Source organism: Mauremys mutica, chromosome 1, assembly GCF_020497125.1.
Source record: "Mauremys mutica isolate MM-2020 ecotype Southern chromosome 1, ASM2049712v1, whole genome shotgun sequence".
NCBI classification, from domain to species: Eukaryota; Metazoa; Chordata; order Testudines; family Geoemydidae; genus Mauremys; species Mauremys mutica.
The window spans coordinates 322,057,809-322,080,913 of record NC_059072.1 but is presented as its reverse complement, the minus strand read 5'-3'; the positions used below and the strand labels follow the sequence as shown (position 1 = coordinate 322,080,913).

The 23,105-nt window shown below is 42.8% G+C and overlaps 1 protein-coding gene across 2 annotated transcripts in view; it reads right to left on the bottom strand.

The window, feature by feature from the left end:
* The window catches only part of LOC123370686 (mitochondrial intermediate peptidase), a 117,327-nt gene extending 102,218 nt beyond the window's left edge, over positions 1-15,109 (bottom strand). The window contains exons 1-4 of one of the 2 annotated variants that reach the window (XM_045017408.1): positions 14,853-15,109; positions 10,935-11,108; positions 4,054-4,142; positions 922-1,008 (exon numbers count right to left, since the gene is read on the bottom strand). In XM_045017408.1, the coding sequence (XP_044873343.1) occupies positions 922-1,008; positions 4,054-4,142; positions 10,935-11,108; positions 14,853-15,014 (512 nt within the window). In that variant the 5' untranslated portion in view covers positions 15,015-15,109. The remainder of the gene's footprint in view (positions 1-921; positions 1,009-4,053; positions 4,143-10,934; positions 11,109-14,852) is intronic. The other variant, XM_045017400.1, reaches the window with a different exon arrangement.
* Positions 15,110-23,105: the final 7,996 nt, after the last annotated feature.

Genomic DNA, 23,105 nt, shown 5'->3' with positions numbered 1-23,105 from the left:
TTGTGTAAACTATAAAACATCAATTTAACTTAAAATATTTAATTTATTTTGACTGATGAGGAAAAAAGCCCTTAAGCCTAGAACATTTGATTGTTTGTGGGGGGGAAAGTAGGATAGTTATCCTTACTGTGTGAGAGAAAGAATAATATGTCAGGCAGAAATGAATAAGCAGCAGTAAAAATGGTGCTTTAAAACAACAATAAAGTGAATGTAAAAAATGCTGACGTTAATTTGACCCTACAGACCCTGCACAACTGTCATTAATAAATATGCTTGATTTTATTTGAAACCCCAATAATAAGAAAATAAACAGAAAGCTAACCACACATAGGCATATTTTTCCAGTGTGCTCCAGATACAATTTACATATAAAAAAAAAAAATAATGTCAGAGACTTCTAGATGAATGAACATGCACTTATTTTAATTTGTACGACTCTAAATACATTCCACTCCCTATTTTCCTTCTTAAATTTATACCTTATTACTGTTTACATTGTTAGATGTATATCATAGCAGAATAATACAATTTGGTTGAGTTGATTTTGTTATGGGAAACTTAACTTTTGCATTTCCTCATTTTCTAAAGATTTAAACTGGGCAACCTTAACATAGCTTTTACACACACACACACACACACACACACACACACACACACACACACACACACACACACACACACACACACACACACTATTCATAATAACTGAACTTCCTGACTACTGTACAGTTAAATTCTCAGTGGTTAATAAAAGTTGCATAAAAATGTAGTCTCAGATTTTCTTGCCCATTGTGTTTTGCAGTTCTTTTACAAAAGGGTGCTGAACTGTCCATCAATTTAACAATACAGAAATATTTCCAAGCATTTTGGAGAATAATTTATAGCGTATTAACTTCTAAAATGTTAAACATTAACAAGTACCTGGTTTCTGGATCTAGGGAATCCATAACCTCTTTATTAGCCAGCAACTGTTTCAAACTTTGGCACAGCTCGATATTTGTATTTAACCTAAAGAGATAAAGATGAAAGCAATCATGTATCAGAAATAGTTACTGGCATTACTAGTTCAAAGGCAGAGCTTAATCTTTTCTGACATACACTATTAGAAATCAAGGGCGAAGTTTTCAAAATGTTTTCAAGTTGTAACTGTGCTCAGAAACTACTGTACAATACAAGGATACAAGTTATACATTCTAGCATTTATGACTATGCAGGTGGGTACTTATTTTCAACAGGCAAATATTTTTGCATGACATATTGAGGCAAGTAGGACAAAGTCTAAGGATAGTGGCTTATTTTAAGCATTCAATAGAAAAATGTTGTTTCTGACAGAGGGCATAATCTATGCAGCGGTTCTCAAACTGTGGATCAGGACTCCAAAGTGGGTTGCAACCCCACTTTAATGGGATCACCAGGGCTGGCTTAGACTTGCTGGGGTCCAGGGCCAAAGCCCAACCCCCACCACCCAGGGCCGAAGCCCAAGCCTCAGGACTTTAGCCCTGGGCAGCAGGGCTCAGGTTATAGGCCTCCTGTCTGGGGCTGAAGCCCTTGGTCTTCGGCTTTGGCACCCCCAAGGCACCAGAGCTCGAGTGGACTCAGGCTTCAGTCCCACCTCCTGGGGTCGTGTAGTAATTTTTGTTGTCAGAAGGGGGTCGCGATGCAATGAAGTTTGAGAACCCCTGATCTAAAGTTTAGAATGTGTTAATTTGTGCTTTCCTCTTCTCTAAAAGTTTGCTTCAATCCAAACTGACATTTAAAAACAGACAATCCACAGCAAGGTAAGCCTTACTGAGCAACCCCACTCTGTAGGTCTTGAAAAATCCACTTGCAGGTGGGAAGATTTCCCAAACAAGTGCACAGGCTCAAGCCATCAGTTTCTATTGAATTTAATCTTACAATTATTCTTTTTCTAGCCTTGATGGTGTGAAGCCTATCAAGTACACACACTGATGCAGTGGTTTCCTCCTTAGACTGCAGAAAGCTCCACTGCCTCTGCTGGCCATAGCTTTGTTAGACACTAGCAGAGAAAACTTATGACGACTCTGGTCAGTTTTTCTACTGCTATTTGGAACCCTGTAAGCAGCAGTGGAGCTCTTAAGAATCATGTCAAGTTCATACTGCTACTTGGTAAAGCATTCACATAGGAGGACCACCCAAAAAAATGGAGGCTGGGCTTGAAACAGGGAGCTCCCAAATAGGAACACATCCCAGGGATACCATTCCTGCAGAAATCTCAACACCCACCCCTTTCCTAGCATCCAGGAACAGGGGACTGGACTTAATTCACCCAAAAACCCCACCCAGAGCTAGTTTATTCACCGAAAAATGCAATTTGGGGTCAACCAAAACTATTCACAAATTTGTGGTGAGTTTGCCAAATGAGTTTTAAGCTAACAAAATAATCTAAACGTTTCAGTAATGTCAAAATAAAAAACTTTTCATTTCAACCTCAAAGTGTTTGTTTCAATTTTCAGGCAGGCATTTTTGACAAAAGGAAAGGAAGGAAAATGGCTTTAGGAGGTGGTGGAGCTGGTACCTGTCAGATAAGCTTTAGCCTAGTGGTTAGGACACTCACCTGAAATGTGGGAGGCCCAAATACAACATCTGCTTTGATGACTATTTATGAAAAGTGGAACAGCTCATAGCGATATGGCATACTGCTGCAATGGGGGAAACCTAAGTTCAAAGTCCTCTCCACATCATGCAGAGGGAGGAACTGAACCTGGGTCTCCCACTAGGCTAGAGTTCATGAGAGAGGGATATCACCATCTTAGAATCATAGACTATCAGGGTTGGAAGGGACCTCAGGAGGTCATCTAGTCCAACCCCCTACTCAAAGCAAGACCAATCCCCAGGCAGATTTTTGCACCAGATCTCTAAATGGCCCCCTCAAGGATTGAACTCACAAACCTGGGTTTAGCAAGCCAATGCTCAAACCAGTGAGCTATCCCTCCCCCTCTTCCTCCCCTCACTGCTGTTTTGTGAATCTAGTCCTCCTTTCCTTTGCTTTAGTCAAAATGCCTGAAGACCTAAACTAAATTTTTCAGGCCAAACTGAAATGTTTCATTTTGACTTTAAATTTTCTCAACTTTTTGATTCGCCAGAAATTTTCAAAAAATGTTTCCTGTTCAACCTGAAACAAAATTATTTTCCTTAACTGCCAGTGATCTGAAACATCCATTATTCACTCAGCTTGACTGGACTTCTTACCAAGATATTGCCTGTACAAGTTGCTGGTGGAAATGACTCTCCATCTTTTGTAACTACCTCTGACAAGTAGGGAGTAATATGGCTAGTTTGAAAGGCCTCTGGTAAAAAATTTTAAGCCCAGACAACCTTGTCTACATTTTACACTCTGATAGCAAATTATATATACCCATCTGCCTTCATCATAACACAAGCAACTCTTTAAACTGATTCCCACTATACTCAAAATCTGATTCAAATACTAATCTAAGAACATATATTTTATCAAATGAGATTTTTTTTTTGTGATGTTTCAGCCAGAATGGACTTTCTCAAGGTTAGTAAATTAGACAGCACAGCACTTCAATGTTGATATCTGACTGGATACAGCTTCAAATTGTAAGTCTATATTCTGAACCTCAATAGAAGATTTTCCTCCCTTTTTTCACATTCCCTCTTACACAATCAGAATCCAAGTGGTCAGTATGCCAGACAAAGAGGTATTGTGTGCCTTTAGATTTGCCATCCCTAAATTATACAGACTTCAGCGCCAAAAAATTAACTGCCAGAAACTTCAGAAAATTTAGTTCCAAGGCTTTGATGAGTTCCAGTGGCACAGACCTTCACAGTGAATTACGCAATGAAACAGTGTTCCAGATGCAACCTGAAACTAAAACAGAATGACCTTATACCAGACACTGTAAGGATAAATCTTTAAATAACATTTTAAAAGAAGTTGCTCTCTGTTCCACATATAAAAACCTCCAGATACATGATAACAATAAGCAAAAGAGTTATCTCTTGGATAACGCAGAATCTTTCAGACATGAAAGCCAATATTACAGCAACATAATGAACAAAACATACTTCTCTACCATGGTACCAATGTTTCTGCAGGCTTCTTCAGCAGCCTCTCTGAACGCAAAGTCAGGATGGGCAATTTTCACAAAGTCAGCCTGACATAGTAGAAAAAGAAGAGAAGGGGTGGTGATGGGAAAAGATTGTCCATAATTTGAAACCTTACATGAAAGTTAGTTTTTAGAGAAGAATTGGAATTTACATGGCACAGATTTGTAAACATGTTTAAACTTCCTAAATAAATAGTTTTTAAAAAAAAGTTGGCAATTCCACTCAGTTTAACATACACGTATTTCCACTGTTACAGCAATCTCTTTTTACTGAGCACTTCCACATAAATTTGTCTTCTCAGAAATAGCATCTGTTAAGAATGTGTCAACATTTATTAATTGCTATAGTATAAATTTCACTCCAAAGAAAATATTTTCACTTAGATTTTTTTAATTATTATTTTCAGTTAGGTATGTACCTTAGAAAAAGGTTCTTTCCCTTGCAAGAAACACTCATTAAAAAAAAACAAAAAAAAAACAGTGCCTTTGAATCTTACTGCTTAGAAAACTTTCTATTTCTTACTAAACTCAATTCCAGAAAAATAAACATGCTTTTTTGTATTGTTTTTCAAAATTTACTACAGACCGTCTACTCCTAAGAAACATGTTTTAAGAAATATCTTAAATATTGCTGCTATAAATAATACACACTTGCTTGAAAAAGTTTTCTGTACTTAGTTTATAACTTTATGCTAAAGTTTTAATCTTTCATCAAAATTTAATGAAAACCCATTAGAGACTACATCTTTCAAAAGGTCTCTCCACCATTTGTAGAGAAATAGACAAATGCCAGCATACTACTGGAAAAAGTGTCTCATAAGATTAAAGGATCAACAGAAACTTTCAGTAAAATAGGGACTCCTGTCTTGAGCAATGTGATAGATTTCCTTCATGCTCACTAAAGCCTCAATCCTGCAAACACCCAAATGTTTAACTTCACTCACTTGAAAAGTCCCACTGAAATCAATGGCATAGCTCATATAAGTACATTTAAGCATGTGTGTCTTTGTAGGACCAGGGCTCAAAGGCCCAATGTTGCAAATTGTTATCCACACAAATAGTACTTCTACAGCCAACGAGACTACCACATAAATAAGAACTACACACTAAGACAGGGGTCAGCAACCTCTGGCATGTGACTCACCAGGGTAAGCACCTTGGCGGACCGGGCCAGTTTGTTTACCTGCTGCGTTGGCAGGTTCCGCCGACTGTGGCTCCGACTGGCTGCAGTTTGCCGACCCAGGCCAATGGGGGCGGCGGGAAGTGGTGTGGGCCGAGAGATGTGCTGGCCACGGCTTCCCGCAACCCCCATTGGCCCGGGATGGCGAACCACGGCCAGTGGGAGCCGCGGTCGGCCGAACCTGCCGATGCGGCAGGTAAACAAACTGGCCTGGTCCGCCAAGGTGCTTACCCTGGCGAGCCGCGTGCCAGAGGTTGCTGACCCCTGCACTAGGAGTTTACAGGATTTGGCTTACACTTGTGAATTCCCTGCTGGCCCATGCCCAGCTCAATGGTGACGTGAGGACACAAACCTAACAGTGCCAGCAATGATGCATGTTTTACTTCTCTTACCAGGTATGACCTTGTGGCCTGCTTTTTGTCCCAATTATTTTTAAAATGGAAAAAATAAGCCTAAGACGTTTCAATCTTTCAAATGTACTAACATTTTTCAGATACTGCAAGAGACACTCATCTTGGTTTTAGGCTAAGCTGTTTTCATATGATTATGCTAAATATTTACCACATTGCATTGCTTTTCATGGTAAATGTCATCACACTCAGATTTTTAAATATTTTTATATACACAAGAATAGACTGCAGACTGCTATACTTACCACTTTTGAAAAAATTATTTTATTCAGTTAAAGGTTATATTTGGATTTATTTAAAATATATGAAACTCCTTTCAGACAAAAAACTGAAATTGAATGTGGTTTACTGTGTAATACAGCATACATTTATCATCATTCTGAAAACACATAATTTTTACTTTAAGTGTTTGGAGTCATTTTATGGGTCAAATTTTCCAAAGGCACTCCAACTTCACTTCCTAATTTGCTCGCCTAATATATGCATCTATATTTTGTGCACTTTTTTCTAGGGCTGTCAAGCAATTAAAAAGATTTATTGTGATTAATCGTGCTCTTAAACAATAAAAGATTACCATTTATATAAATATTTTGGATGTTTTTCACATTTTCAAATATATTGATTTCAATTACAACACACAATACGAAGTGTACAGTGCTCACTTTATATTTATTATAAATACTGGCACTGTAGAAATAAAAGAGTATTTTTCAATTCACTTAATACAAATACGGTAGGGCAATCTCTTTATCATGAAAGTTGAACCTACAAATGTAGAATTATGTACAAAAATAACTGCATTCAAAAATAAAACAATGTAAAACTTTAGAGACTGCAAGTCCACTCAGTCCTACTTCTTGTTCAGCCAACTGCGCAGACAAACAAGTTTGCTTACAGTTGCAGGAGAAAATGCTGCCTGCTTCTTGTTTACAATGTCACCTGAAACTGAGAACAGCCATTTACATGCCACTCTTGCAGCAAGTGTTTCAAGGTATTTACGTGCCAGATACGTTCAAAAAAGAACTAGATAAATTCACGGAGGATAGGTCCATCAATGGCTATTAGCCAGGCTGGGCAGGGATGGTGTCCCTAGCCTGTTTGCCAGAAGCTGGGAATGGGCAACAGGGGATGGATCACTTGATGATTACCTGTCCTGTTCATTCCCTATGGGGAACCTGGGATTGGCCACTGTCGAAAGACAGGATACCGGGCTAGATGGACCTTTGGTCTGACCCAGTATGGCCGTTCTTATGTTAAAGAGTCATATGTCCCTTCATGCTTCAACTGCTATCCCAGAGGACATGTGTCCATGCTGATGACAAGTTCTGCTTGATTATCATCCAAAGCAGTGCAGACCAATGCATGTTCATTTTCACCATCTGAGTCAGATGCCACCAGCAGAGGGCTGATTTTCTTTTTTGGTGGTTTGGGTTCTATAGTTTCTGCATCAGGGTGCTGCTCTTTTAAGACTTCTGAAAGCCTATTCCACACCCCATCCCCCTCAGATTTTGGAAGACACTTCAGATTCTTAAATCTTGGGTCAAGTGCTGTAGCTATCTTTAGAAATCTTACATTGGTAACTTCTTTGCGTTTTGTCAAAGTGAAAATGTTCTTAAAATGAACATGTGCTGGTTCATCATCCAAGACTGCTATAACATGAAATATATGGCAGAAATGGGTAAAACACAGAGCAGGAGACATACAATTTTCCCCCAAGGTATACAGTCACAAATGTAATTAACACATTTTTTTAACTAGCGTCATCAGCATGGAAGCATCTCCTCTGGAATGGTGGCCAAAGCATGAAGGGGCATACAAATGTTTAGCATATCTGGCATGTAAATACCTTTCAATGTCAGCTACAAAAGTGCCATGTGAATACCTGTTCTCACTGTCAGGTGACACTGTAAATAAGAAATGGGCAGCATGATCTCCCGTCAACGTAAACAAACTTGTTTCTCTAAGCGATTGGCTGAACAAGTAGGACTGAGTGGACTTTTAGGCTCTAAAGTCTTACAGTGTTTTGTTTTTAAGTGCAGTTATGTAAACAATAAAAAATCAAAAATCTACATTTGTAAGTTACACTTTCATGCTAGAGATTGCCCTCCAGTACTTGTATGAGGTGAACTGAAAAATACTATTTCTTTTATCATTTTTACAGTGTAAATATTTGTAATAAAAATAATATAAAGTGAGCACTGTATACTTTGTATTCTGTGTTGCAACTGAAATCCATATATTTGAAAATGTAGAAAGACATCCAAAATATTTAATAAATTTCAATTGGTATTCTATTGTTTAACTCTGCAATTTAACTGTGATTAATGACGATTAATTTTTTTTAGTTACTCGCATGAGTTAACTGTGATTAATTGACAGCCCTACTTTTTTTTAACCTATGTATAATTTCCCCCATTTTGGTGATAACGGTATTGTGTGCACCAGTCAAGCAGCTAAGCAACTAACTATTCAACTTCCAAATACAGCATAGCTTTGGTGAGCACAAGAGTGTAGGCAGGGTAAAAGCACGCAAAAATTAAGACATATCTGCTGATGTACAAGTTTGGAGGCATCTTCTGAACATGTGGATCTACTTCCAGGATGGCTTGGGAAAGTATCAGAACACAGGTAATTTAATACACGCTCTTTTTATTCAGTATAACTACCTCTTGTCACTAATATTCATAATCTAGAGATACTACTGAGGCCTCAGCTGTGTCTGGATGTACAAATAGCAGCAAAGGCCAGGTGCGTTTTTCTCCCTATCTGTACTTGACAAGAAGTTTCCTCTCAAACTCAGACTTCACCATAATTATCCATGCCTTTTTCACCTCCAGATTGGATTACTACATTGCACTCTGGTTGGAGCAATACTTCATGCCACGTGGAAATTTCATGTAGTGCAGAATTAGCTATATACTTGGTAAGCTGTACATCCCACATACAGTGTATTACACCTGTGGACATAAACTGGAACTCAGTGCAGTCTATTTCGAGGTGTAATTCAAACTACTGGTTTTGCTATATCAAGCCCTTTATGGCTTGTATGCCATTTATCTGAGACACCACCTTTCTACTTGTTAACATCTGGGCTAGGACAATGTATTCTCTTGTTGAGGGTCCTCAACTCTACAATTATCTTCCCCCTTTCACCTGATAAATGTGTTGACCTTAAGGGTTGTTTCTGTGTTTAAGGAGGCATTTCCTAATGGAGTGGGTAGACTGGAGAGGGCCTTAGAGAGAGATTCTGCTTCCATGGATGTCATTGTTAAAACACTCCTTGGTTTTAGTGTGAGCAAACGTCAGTCTCTAGATTCTGTAGGACCTCGGGAGGGATTGAAGGAGTCTCTTACTGGAATGACTGATATAAATCAAAATTAACATAATCACTGGGATACAATATATATTTTTAGATTTTGTTTATGCCCCTAAGATCATACAGTATAACCTGAAAAAATACCACTAATGCAGCAATCAATCATGTGCTACCATAAAAGGCTCAAATAGTAATGAAGTAAACATTTATTATATGTATTAATAACATTCCACAAAGTTTCTTTGCAGGAGACTTTACACTCAGTAAATTCAACTCATAAGGCCACTTTTTAAAAAAAATTACTACCATAAGAAAAGTAAAATTAAACCTCATAAAACCAATATATCCTTCAATTACAAGGAATTGTCATGGTCATAACTTCATCATGAACAACCCACTTTGAGAGTATGGTGATTTTTACACATCAGTAAGTTTACATATTGAAGCACAACATGGTGAATTAAGAAGAGCTTCAGATCCTCAACTCTCCATGTTTCATTGGATTTAAAACAGATCATTAATATTATTTGAACTTGGATTTTGTGTTAAATAATATATTGCTTGTAGACATAACAAATGAGGATGCAATCGTATAAGATCTCATGGCATAAGCAGTGTCAGGCTTAATAAGTAATACGATGGCAGACCTCTAAAAAACCCCAGGCTGCTACAGGAAGCGGTGTTCATGTTACAATATCTAGCAATCTTCCCTCTAAGCCAGAACTGAAACTTTCCAGCATCATGTTACTAGGTAAATTCATGGAAGATAGATCCATCAATGGCTATTGGCCAAGATGGGAAGGGACGGTGTCCCTAGCCTCTGTTTGCCAGAAGCTGGGAACGGGCGACAGGGGATGGATCACTTGATGATTGCCTGTTCCGTTCATTGCCTCTGGGGCACCTGGCATTGGCCATGGTTAGAAGACAGGATACTGGGCTAGATGGATCTTTGGTCTGACCCAGTATGGCTGTTCTTATGTTCTTATTGCAGGTGCTGTTCTTTGCATGAAATACAAAACAGAGATCCCGACTGTTTCCGGGAATTAACGATCCCATGACTCTTTTCACAAGAGTGACAGCTATAATAAATGTGATTACATAATTTTGTTAAGGGGATGACACTGTCTAAATTGATTTAGTTGGATAAAGTTAGGTCTACACTACAAGAGTTAGGTCAGCTTAACTACGCTGCTCAAGGCTGTGAAAAATTTCACCTCCTGTGCAATGTAATTACGCTGACCTAAGCTCTGATGTAGACACCATTAGGCTGACAGAAAAATTTGTCCGTTGACCTAGCTACCACCTCTTGGAGAGGTGGATTTATTACTTATTTATTGTGCCACTGTAGCATAAATACTACTAAAGCAATGGAAGGGATTCTTCCATCACTCTAGTGGTATTTACGCTACAGTGGCACAGCTGTAGCATTTCTTGTGTAGACATACCCTAAGAGATTCATCATTTCCTGGCTATAAACTGAGTGTTGTTGGCACAATGAAAAGGCCATCTATGCTATAGCCTAGAGTTGTCTTTATATTTCAGATTGGTCTGATTCCCAGCTGTACACACTAGGTAACTGTAAGTCTTGCAAAAGGCAAGGATGTTAATAAAATACTGGTCTGATTTTACTGTTATTTTTCTTGTCATTGATATATTATTTTTAAATCTCACTTAAAGTTCACTGTACAGTTACAAATCACATCAAATATAACTTCTGAAACTACCTGTAATTTAAGGAAAGACTGTGTAACAGATTACAATTTCCCACTAAGGAGGGTCTTTTTAATTTTCTATCCCAATATAGGAAGTCACAATGTTGATACAGTACCTTTTATAGCAGAAGAGTTTACAAAACAAAAGTCTGAGCTAAGCTAGAAATATCCAAATAAAAAGTAAATTTACAAGAGAATATCAAACTTAACAATAAATCTTACCAAGTCTGCTACTCTGCACAATGCATCTGAAAGCTGATCAAAGATCATTACTATCTGTGGCCCAGGAGGTGTAGTACATGCTTTCTGGACTAGCTGTTCTGTTTCTTGTAATGCTTTTTCTTGTGCTTCTTGAAAACCTTCTGGAGAACTCAATTCTGGAACACCAAATAGACCCTAAAATACCAAGTACAGATTCAACATACAGTGCAAATACACTAGAATAAATAAACAAGAATATCTCATTTTTAATCTCTCAGTTTCAGATCTACACCAAACTGACAAAAATCAGAATAAAACATTTCTTTTATTTACAATATAATACTGTCTACTATAGAAACCCTTGCTAAAACTTGGACATTTCCATTAATCAGCAAACAAATTATTTTTGTGATAACTGTCAAGAAAGTTACTTTGTTCTGTAATGTTCAGAAAGGGGGTTTTGATATAAAATAATTTCAAATAACTTCTTTTTTTTAGGGATCTGGGTGCCACAAATTTTGGAAGAGCTACTTTTATGCTTTAAAGCAAACTTTTAGTGGCCTGAAAATATAGCACTCATATCATGAGGTTTATGTTACAGACCTAAGGTAAAATTTTCAAAACTGTCTAAGTGACTTAAGAGTCCTATTTTAGGCACTTAGGCCCAAATCCTCTTAGATACTAAATACCCTTGCAGTTCTGGGCCTCAGAAGCCTAAGCTTCCTTGAAAGCACCTAATCATTCTGAAAATGGGATTTAGGCTCTTAAGTCACTTAGGCATTTTTGAAAATTTTACACCTGATCTCAGCAGCTTCAACTGCCTGACTTGGAACTTCAGGGCATTGTATTTGTAAGTAATATAAAAATAATGAAAAACAATGTTACTGGTATCTGGTCTGCCAGTTTCTTAATTTCAGGTAATTCTGCGTTATATCTCATTCCTGGAAAATCTACCACAGGACTTTCACTAAAAATAATAAAATAATAATAATAATAATGAATAACTCATCAAAAAGAAGAAAATCAACAGGCCTGGCAGCAACACTCCACAGATAAACATTTGCTTGTGGTAGTCAATATATCAGTTAAAAAACAAACAAACAAACAAACAAACTTGCACACAAAAGGGTGAAACAGCAAACAAAACTAAGCTGTTTCATCTCCACAATATCAGACATTTCAAAATAATCTTCACAAACTTTCAGTTTGAAATGTTCCTATGTGAATTATGATATGATCACAGAACAGTTTTAATTCAGAAGAACTGATTGCTTTTTCCTGCATTGAACTGCAATATAAATTAGGAAAAATAATTCTTACTGTGTAAGATCAGTGGTGGGCAACCTGCAGCCCACACCGCTTCCCATAGCTCCCATTGGCAGGAAACGGTGAATTGCGGCCACGCAAATGTAAACAAACTGTCTGGCGGCCCGCCAGTGGATTACCCTGACGGGCTGCACACGGCCCGCAGCTTGCCCACCACTGGTGTAGATCCTAAAGACTGTTCCAGTACACAGGACCAAAATTTTCATAACTGGGTTCATAAAATGTTATGTTCCTGAATTCATATTTAAGCATGCAAGTAAAAGCAGCCTGATTTTCAAAGGGTTGAGCACCTAATATGGATTTAGAACCATCACTTTAGACCAGGGCGGGCAAAATTTTTGGCCGGAGGGCCGCATCTGGTTTCCAAAATTGGCCTCCCCAAACAGCCAGGCGTGGCCTGGCCCCACCCCCTATCCAACCCCTCCTGCTTTTCGTCCCCTGACGGCCCCCACAGGACTCCTGCCCCAACCAACTCCCCCATTCCCTGTCCCCTGACAGCCCCCGGATCCCCCGCTGCCCCATCCAACCCCCACTACTTCCTGACTCCCGCCCCACCCCGCCCCCATTCAACACCCCTGTTCCCCGCCCTCTGACGGCCCTGACCCCTATTCACACCCCCACCTCCTGACCACCACCCCCTCTGAACTCCCCTGCCCTCTATCCAACCCCACCTGCTCCTGCCCCCTTACCGTGCTGCCCCAGGAGCTTGCAGTCCCGCCCCCCCCCCCCCCAGAGCATTACGCGGGGGCGAGCTGAGGCTGCGGGGAAGGGAGAAGGGCCAGGGGCTAGCCTCCTGGGGCAGGAGCTCAGGGGCCAGGCAGGAGGGTCCTGTGGGCCATAGTTTGCCCACCTCTGCTTTAGACATTCAGGTATGAACATTTTGGCCAGAGTGGATCCCCTCTTACCACCATTTCTTCATCTCTTTGGAGGAGAGGATGTTTCAGACACACAGTTTAAAAAGAAATTAAATGACACTCAGGGACAAATTTTAAAACTGATTGACTAAGCTGTACGTGTAATCTGAGCTTTTGCACTTCAGTTAGGCACAAATTCTCTGCGTAGGAAGCAACTGAACAGGGTGGAGAGTAATTGAACAGGAAGAGCCCTGGAACAAAAGGTTTATCTGAGAATACAACAGGAGAGTATTTCTTGCCTTGCTTCAATACAGAAGTTACTGGTGACATGGCACAGAATCATCTCAATAATTTTGCCAGCTGGGTCATAAATTGTTTCCAATGAATTTTTTTTTATTAATTTATTGGTGAAACTCACTCCCCTGCAGAACATCAGATCAAAATCTACACACTACTCACTCCCCACCTCCTAAATCCTCAAAATACAGATTACATGTCACTACACAAGGATATTTCCTCAAAGGAAACAGCTATCTTAGTTCTGGTCTACACTACAGACCTATATTGGTATAACTACATTGTTCAGAAGTGTGAAAAATCCACACCCTGAGCAACAGTTATATCAACCTAACCCCAGCTGTGGACAGGAGGCCTTCTCTTGCAGACATAGCTACCGCCTCTTGGGGAGGCGGGTTAACTAAGGGCTTGTCTACACTACCACTTAAATCAATGTAATTTACATTGCTTAGGGGTGTGAAAAAGCCACCCGAGTGACGTGTGTTATATCTACCTAAGGGCTGTCCACACTGGTGCTATCTCGGCGGGAGACGCTTTCCCGCCAACATAGCTTCTGCCTCTTGTTGAGATGGAGTAATATGCCGATGGGAGAGTGCTCTCCCATCAGCATAGCTTGTCTTCACCAGATGCGGTACAGCTGCACAGATGTCCTAGCACAATAGTGTAGACTAGCCCTAAGGGACAGCAGAGCTCTCTCCTGTGGTTGTCATAGGCTGTCTTCATTAAAGGACTACAGTGGTGCAGCTGCATCAGTACAACATTTTAAGTGCAGACTTGCCATTAAAAGAGAGTGAGTGTGAAGTGGTAAGTAACTGGTAAATTTAGGGCTAGATGATACCTTTAAAATACAGCCCAGTACAAAGGTGTAGTACTTTAATAGCATGATCGCCCTTCAACCTTCCCAGGGTGCAGGCTGCCTGTCTGGGGAAGTTCACAGGAGCAATCCTGGACCCTTGCTGGGCGAGATTCTGTGGGCCCTACCTACTGCAGAAAGTCGGATTTGATTATCATAATGGTCCCTTCTGGCCTTAAAAATCTATTAATCAAAAAGCCCTCCCCTAGGCTCCTGCACGAGGGACTGAGCGCACCGCATGGACACCCTCATCTGCAATAACAGTGTGTGACCCCAAGGGTTGCAGCGCCCTGCCCTGAGCTGAAATGCGGGGTCCACGGGAGCCCCCGGCTCTCGCTACGCTGCAGGGAGCCTCCCCCCAGCGGAACAGATCCGGATCCGGATCCTGGCGCCAACATGCCACGGACGCAGATCTGGGCGTGCGGGGGGCGCCCCCAGGTCCCAGCAGGGGCTCGGGGGGGAGGCGCGATCCCAGGGAGCAGGGGGCCGCTGTGCGCGCAGCTGCGCACCCAAGAGGCGACCGATCGCAGCGCGCCTCCCAGCCTCCGCCGGGCTCAGGCTGGGGGGCCCCTGGCCACCTCCACGAGGGGGCGGGCCCCGCCCGCTCACCGTGCTCTGGCCCGTCAGCCGGCTGCGCTGCTGCTTGGCATCGAAGGCGGCTCCCACCGGGGACCAGCTGGTGCTGACCCGCCTCCTGCCGCCGCCCCGTGCCCAGCCCCGCACCGCGAGGCGCAGGGCTGCCGGCAGCGCCCGCCTGCACCCGGACAGCATGGCGGGAGGGGCAGGAGCCCGGGCCGAGCTCGCGGGCAGCACCCGCCGAGAGTCACCTCCCAGTTCCGGCTGCGGCTGAGGGCCGCGACCCCGGCACGTCCCTCCCAGCGTGAGGAGGAGCCGGCGGGGCGGGGCCTGAGCCGCGGCACGGCGCGCAGTGCGGGCCCGGGGCTAGAGCCGGGGCTTGGCGGGGCCCGCTCCTGGGACCAGCACGTCGCGGTGTGTGTTTTAGTGATTCCTCCCCTGCTCACCGCGTCTGTGAAGAATAACCCGGCCTCTGCCCTGGGGCTGGCACACGAATTCCCCGGCAGACTTTGCCTAAGGCTCTGGTGTGTAGCGTGTTATATCTACCTAAGCGCTGTCCACACGGTAAGGCCACTGGCGGGGGGATGGTGCTCCTGGCTGGAAAGCGGCACCCTGAGGAACTCTAGTCTGAGCAAGAGAGACATCCTAGCTGTGACCCCAGGAGGGGCGGGCACTGGCCTAGGTGTTCTTAACACTTTAGATAAGGAAATCTTGGCTAGCAAGAGAGGGGCTCGAGGCGCAGATGTGGCTTCCCTGTCACATCCCTACATCAATTGAGTGTGATGCAATATAGAATTGCTAGTGTCATGCCAGGATGGTTAAGGCTCCAGAAGCAGGATCATCTGAATATTATAACTGCTTTAGATGTCCTGCAGATCAGCGTGTGGATGGCTCTATCCTGTATTCAGTCTCAGGACTGGATATTCACAGTAGGAAAAGATCTAATCAGAGATGGGTTTAGTGGAGTTCTGCCAACAGAGTTGAGGGAAGACCTCTGGAGAAACCTCACCAACTCCTTTGAAGCAGCAAAGAATCCTGTGGCACCTTATAGACTAACAGACTTTTGCAGCATGAGCTTTCGTGGGTGAATACCCACTTCTTCGGATGCAAGAAGTGGGTATTCACCCACGAAAGCTCATGCTGCAAAACGTCTGTTAGTCTATAAGGTGCCAGAGGATTCTTTGCTGCTTCTACAGAACCAGACTAACACGGCTACCCCTCTGATACTCAACTCCTTTGAATGAGATCACCAAAAATGGTGGAGGTTAGTGAATTTCTCTTACAGAAATGAGATGAATACAGTTATTGCATTTGTCCTCACTATTGAACAGGCCCAGAGGGAATGGATTTACCCTTTGGTTCCACTGGGACTTAATGTCAATCAGTCCGTCATTATGCCAGTAGAGTTGAACAGATGTGTGCATGAGAAAGAGGGTACCTACAGGAGTGTTAATTTAAACTCCTGTGTAGAGGAGTATGATATAAGTTATACCTGTGGCCCCATATCTGTTTAGATCCTAAAGAGGGTAAATGCCACTACAGACTAAGTGCCAGTGATTACAACCGATCTGTTATCATATTTGTGGATGCAAAATGCATCTGCATTAGAAGTTGGTGTCCAAAGTTTGTGGTAAATGAGTTCTATGAAGTATATCACAATCCCTATGTTAACCTATGCTCTGTACTATCTGTACAGGGATGTGATATTGATTTAATTCTGAACAATGTGTCAATGCAAACTATTACCATGCATTATGTGCTATATGACCATATAACACCAGTACACCTGGGTGCAAATCTTTCTCTGCTCAGAGAGATCGTACATCATCCTCAGCTTAGACAGCAGTTAAGGCAGCTGGAGAAAGATGGGAAGGAAGTGATGCTTACAGTGCATCACTCTTCCAAGCAGATAGAATAGATTCGGAAACGAGTTTCCTCAGAATCTGGGTTTAGTCACTGGTGGAAGGACTGTTTAGTGGGGCAGTTAATCTGAATTAAATATGGAATATCTTGTTGCAGCCGATAGTAACTGTATTGATCGTTCAGATTCTAATGATAACAGGAATGGTGGTATTGGTTTGTTGGGTCAGAAAAAGAATTTAAAAGCTTACCAATATTAAACAAAGGTTAATGTCAGGGTAATGCTGAAAGATAAGGTGCCTTTCAATCATCAACAACTGTGATTAAAAACTAACCAAGGGTTTAAATCCAGGTAATGTTTGGGGTTTGCTGGACAATGGACAGAATACCTTATACAGGTATAGTATTGTGGTGACTCAGTTTGTGTTACTGCACATGGCCAACAAAGAGGGGAACTGTAAACGATGAATCACCATTTTAGTTATTCTCACCCTCCTATGTCCTCCATCTTGGATGGGATTCTTCTTGTCCCTTAGTTCCAATTTGGCACCCTTTTTCCAAGCACTTGTCCGTGATTGGACAGTCACAGCTTTGTTGGTGTTTGAAATCTTGTAGGCGGTTTGTGTAAGTAACGGATACTGCAATCTGCCTGGATACTGCTGGCAAGTAACCAGAAAGAGTGGGAAAGGACATGTGATCAGTGTGAAATTTTATATAAGGACTTGACACAGAGACTGGTTGCTGTCCGTCCTAGTGGCAGCCTGTGTCTAAGGGTATGTCTACTCTACGGGATTATTCCGATTTTACATGAACCGGTTTTGTTAAACAGATTGTATAAAGTCGAGTGCACACGGCCACACTAAGCACATTAATTCGGCAGTGTGCATCCATGTACCGAGGCTAGTGTCGATTTCCGGAGTGTTGCACTGTGGGTAGCTATCCCGTAGCTATCCCATAGTTCCTGCAGTCTCCCCTGCCCACTGGAATTCTGGGTTGAGATCCCAATGCAAAAACAGTGTCGCAGGTGATTCTGGGTAAATGTCGTCACTCAATCCTTCCTCCAGGAAAGCATCGGCAGACAATCATTTCGCGCCCTTTTTCCCTGGATTGCCCTGACAGACGCCATAGCATGGCATTCATGGAGCCCGTTTTGCCTTTTGTCACTGTCACCATATGTGTACTGGATGCTGCTGACAGACGCGGTACTGCACTGCTACACAGCAGCATTCATTTGCCTTTGCAAGATAGCAGAGACGGTTACCAGTCATATTGCACCGTCTGCCATTGTAAATTGGCGATGAGATGACGGTTATCAGTCGTTCTGTACCGTCTGCTACTATCATGGGTGCTCCTGGCTGGCCTCGCTGAGGTCGGCCGGGGGCGCATAGGCAAAAATGGGAATGACTCCCTGGGTCATTCCCTTCCTATGTTTTGTCTAAAAATAGAGTCAGTCCAGCCTAGAATATGGGGCAAGTGTACTAGAGAACCAGAGAGCACAGCCGCTCCGTGTCAGAGCCCCAGAGATCCCGCAGAAATGATGAGCTGCATGCCATTCTAGGGGGTGCCCCTGCAACAACCCCACGCGTTGCTTCCCTCCTCCCCCAACCCTCCTGGGCTACCGTGGCAGTGTCCCCCCATTTGTGTGATGTAGTAATAAAGAATGCAGGAATAAGAAACACAGACTTTTTAGTGAGATAAAATGAGGGGGAGGAAGCCTCCAGCTGCTATGATAGTCCAGGCAGTACAGAATCTTTTCTTTAGACATGGGGGGGGGCTGATAGAGCTCAGCCCCCAGTTGCTATGATGAGGACGGTTACCAGCCGTTCTGTACCATCTGCTGGGAATGACCAGGAGTCATTCCTATTTTTACCCAGGTGCCCCCGGCCGACCTCACCGAGGCCAGCCAGGAGCACTCACGGGCTGATGACAAGGACGGATACCAGGCCTTCTGCACTGTACTGTCTGCCACCAGGGAGGGGAGAGGAGAGGATGCTGTTGTTTAGCGCTCCAGGACCCCGTCTACCAGCAGCATGCAGTAGACATAGGGTGACATTGAAAAAAGGCGAGAAACTATTTTTTTCCCTTTTCTTTCGGGGGGGAGGGGGGGGGACAGGTGTAAATTGACGACATACACCCTGAAACACCCGGGAAAATGTTTTTGACACTTCAGGCACTTGGAGCCCAGCCAAGAATGCAAATGCTTTTCGGACACTGCGGGGACTGTGGGATAGCTGGAGTCCTCAGTCCCCCCTCCCTCCCTCCATGAGCGTCCATTTGATTCTTTGGCTTTCCGTTATGCTTCTCATGCAGCACAGTGCTGAGTCCCTGCTGTGGCCTCTGTCTATCATAGCCTGGAGATTTTTTCAAATGCTTTGTCATTTCGTCTTCTGTAATGGAGCTCTGATACAACAGATTTGTCTCCCCATACAGCGATCAGATCCAGTATCTCCCGTACGGTCCATGCTGGAGCTCTTTTTGGATTTGGGACTGCATGGCCACCTGTGCTGATCAGAGCTCCACGCTGGGCAAACAGGAAATGAAATTCAAAAGTTCGCGGGGCTTTTCCTGTCTACCTGGCCAGTGCATCCGAGTTCAGATGGCTTTCCAGAGCGGTCACAATGGTGCACTGTGGGATAGCTCCCAGAGGCCAATACCATCGATTTGCGGCCAGACTAACCCTAATCCGACATGGCAATACCGATTTCAGCGCTACTCCTCTCATCGGGGAGGAGTACAGAAACTGGTTTAAAGAGCCCTTTATATCAATATAAAGGGCCTCATTGTGTGGACTGGTGCATGGTTAAATCAGTATAACGCTGCTAAATTCGGTTTAAACGCGTAGTGTAGATCAGGCCTCAGTCTCATTGGGGGAAAGCAAGGCTAGCTTGTTAGTACTATAGGACTTGGAGAAAGCAGGCGTAGCTCTGTTAGTACTGAAGGAGGTCTGAGAAGGAGAAGACAGAAGACTCGTGTGACTTACCATTGTTCCTGATGTCCTTGTCAGAGGTGTTCCTGACGGCAAGTTCCTGAGCAGTGATTCTTGGGTTCCTGGCAACACTTCTTGGTCGGAGAGTCAAGCGATCTTGGTCGGTCCGGTGCCCTCACCTTGGTTCCTGCATGGATCTAGTATTGTGTTTATGACCTTTATATATTTGTTGTCCATTCTTGTTTTGGGGTTTGGGTTCAGGCTTCATGCCTCTGTTTTGTTAAACCTACTAAGTGGTTTATTAATAAAATCCCTTTTCTATTTAAGTATACCTCTGTGATTGTTTTCACTGCTGGGAAGGTTTGTGGAGGTGGGAGGCTGACAGTGATAGATGCTGGGGTGGGAGGGTTCCTAAACTGAGAGGGTCTGATTGTTTTGGATTCCTAACTGCCCAGGCAGTTCAGGAGGAGTAAAGTGTGTAACTCTGAGTGAATTGTGTAACACACAATGTGCAGCATTTTTATCCCATTTTTAACCAGAGCTACTCCTACATTTCTTGAATAAAACAGTGATGTGGTAGGCGAAATAGAAAACCCCAGAAAATTTGCAGATAAATTTCCCAGTTTCTGGGTTTGGCTAATGGTTTGACCATTATACATCACCATATGAAACTTGATTGGAATATGAGCGGAGGGAAGTTTAAAAGCAACTGTATGACCTACATTCAAGGCACTTCTTGGCATTAGTGGGATATCACTATGTTTCTTTTGTCCCCTTTCCAGCCCTTTTCCCCTGAACTCCTGGATTATTAGACCTCCAATAACTCATTTAGGATCTGAATTACCAATAGGACCCAGAAACCAGTTACACCTGAATGCCGAATTTCACTCTTCATCCCTTTTGGGCCCATGGGACCAACTTTTTATCTTCTGTCCTTACAGTCTGAGCTCTCCTTTTTGACCTTTGTACCCCACAGTTCCAGCAATTCCATTTGGTCCCAGTTGCCCAGGTCATCCTCTCCTTTTGATCTCCTTTGTTCCCCTTCTTTTCAACTCTGTCATCAGTTCCTAAATGAAAAAGGAAGGACATTTTCTTATAATCGTACACCAGGTTACTGAGGCACATCACTAAGTTTGAGCACATAATTTGTAGATATTGAAGAATTGTTCCTGCACAGTTGCAGGTGAGGAGTGTCACACACAAAAATACAAGATAAAAAGTAATGGCGAACTTCCTCCTGCATTAATAAGAGATCAGCTGAACAGTGACAGGAATAACGGCAAAGAAGGGAGCGTGCAGCTGAGTACTTCATTCATGCTGAGGATTGCACTGAACGTCCTGGTCACCTCCAACACAAACATTCTCTGCCCACACATTCTTTTTTACCCTATGACTTTCAGAGTAAGGGAATTTGCTCATGATGGGCTTGAGACTTCTATTCAGGAGGACTACATATAGCACTTGGCTGTTCTGTGTTTGTACAGTGCCTAGCACAATGGTGCCCTGATCAGTGATTGGGCTCCCTATATGTTACTGTAATACAAATAATACATTATTATGTCTTCCTGCATGTACCCTCCTTTTACACTTTCAATGAAGCACCACAATCTTGAACAGCCTCCTGTTTATTGCACAAGGACTTCCAGGATCAGGGTCTCAGTGCTCAGCCTTACTTGTTCATGTCTAGCCTCTGCACATACTGTACTTGCTCCCTGCCCAGTACATTATGGACCTGATTCAAAGTCCACTGAAGGTCATAGGATGTTTTCCATTGACTTGAGGGGCTTTGGGTCAGACTATTTTAGTTAAGCATCAACTTATTTTCATTTAAAACTAAGTCAAGTCATGGCAAGGGGCTTGGCCAGTGGTGTCATAATAACATACTGTCCTGTTAGGCAGAGTATACAGATCTCAGGCAGACATTCAGACTCCTGTTCCATGGGCCTAACAAACCTCAACTCTGTAACTGTTCCATGATGGGCAGATGTTGAAACAATCTTTACCATAATCTCAAGGGAGCTCATGAAATGGTGGGATAGCAAATTATGAGCGATCAGCCCAGGAATGATTAAAGGAAAAATGATCATACATGAGCCAAGGTAACTATCCTCTCCTCCTTCACTAGTCAGTGTGGCTTAAGAGCACTTATTTCAAAGTATAATATTGTAGATAATGGGCCCAGTCCAGTTCCTATTGCTGTCAGTGGCAAAATTCCCATTGGCTTCAAAGGGAACAAGACTAACTCTAATGTCTGCAAATGCAAATATAGATTTGCAATATACAGTATAGAGAGTGATACAGTCACCACAAATCAGTTCGGACAGCAGAGTGGTAACCATTAAAAAGTCAACAATTGCCAAGAGACTCCATACAGTCATCACAGTTATTTTAAGAATAAGAAAACAAACCTGTGGTATTTGAGACACCACAACATAGTAAATGTTGGTAAATGGTGGGTTTTTAAAGGCAACTGCACTAATAGATGGGAATTTACTGGAAAGAAAAGAGTACTTTTGCCCTCTATTTTCAATTTTCAACCCCTCTTTGATTTCCTGGAGCCCCATTGTATGATAAAACTAGAAGGTAATCATCAGTGATCTGCATTTTAAGAAGCCAATGACAAGCTTCTTTTGTATGTAGATTTTAGATGAATATTTTGTATTCTGCCATAGTTGGTTCATTGAAAGAATAGGGGCATGGTGGAAGGTGCTTATCTGGGAACTATAGAACATTTCATAGGTGTGAGTATTCAAGATGATAAATTAATCACTCTCCAAATTAGTTACGTTCCAGACCTCCCGTGCCAGTTAGATCAAATTAGGTTTGATTCTGCAGAATACATTTTTTTTATGTTGATAATTTTCTGATAAATAAGGAGATGCTGGGTTTTGTTATGTAGTCAACAGCTCAATCCAGAACAACCTGGCACTTCTGGAGATCCCAGGTGGTGACACTGGGGCCCAGATCCACAAAAGAACTTAGGCATTGTGACACTTGGGGTATGGCTACACTTGCGGTTTGCAGCGCTGGTAGTTTGCAGCGCTGGTCATCCAGCTGTGTAGGAGCAGCGCTGGTGTGTGGCCACACTGACAGCTACCAGCGCTGGTGTGTGGCCACATTTGCAGCATTAGCAGCGCTGCTGGGAGTGATGCATTATGGGCAGCTATCCCAGCATTCAAGTGGCCGCAACGTGCTTTTCAAAAGAGGGGGGTGGAGTGGGGTCTAGTGTGACAGGGAGCGGGGGGAGAGAGAGAGGGGATTTTTGGAGCCAACACTGTGTTTAGCTTCCTGACTTGAAAAATCAGAACATGTTTCCAACCCCTTAGTCTTAACTCTTAATTGCAAACAGCCTGCAGCCAACACGACTCCCCGCTGTTTCATTCCCTCCCTGCCTGCAATCTCATTTGATTGTTTACAGCCAGGTACAGATGATCACAGCAAACAGGAGCTCTGTTTGTTTTTTAGATAAGCGGCAACGGCAACGGAGCTCCGATCAGAGC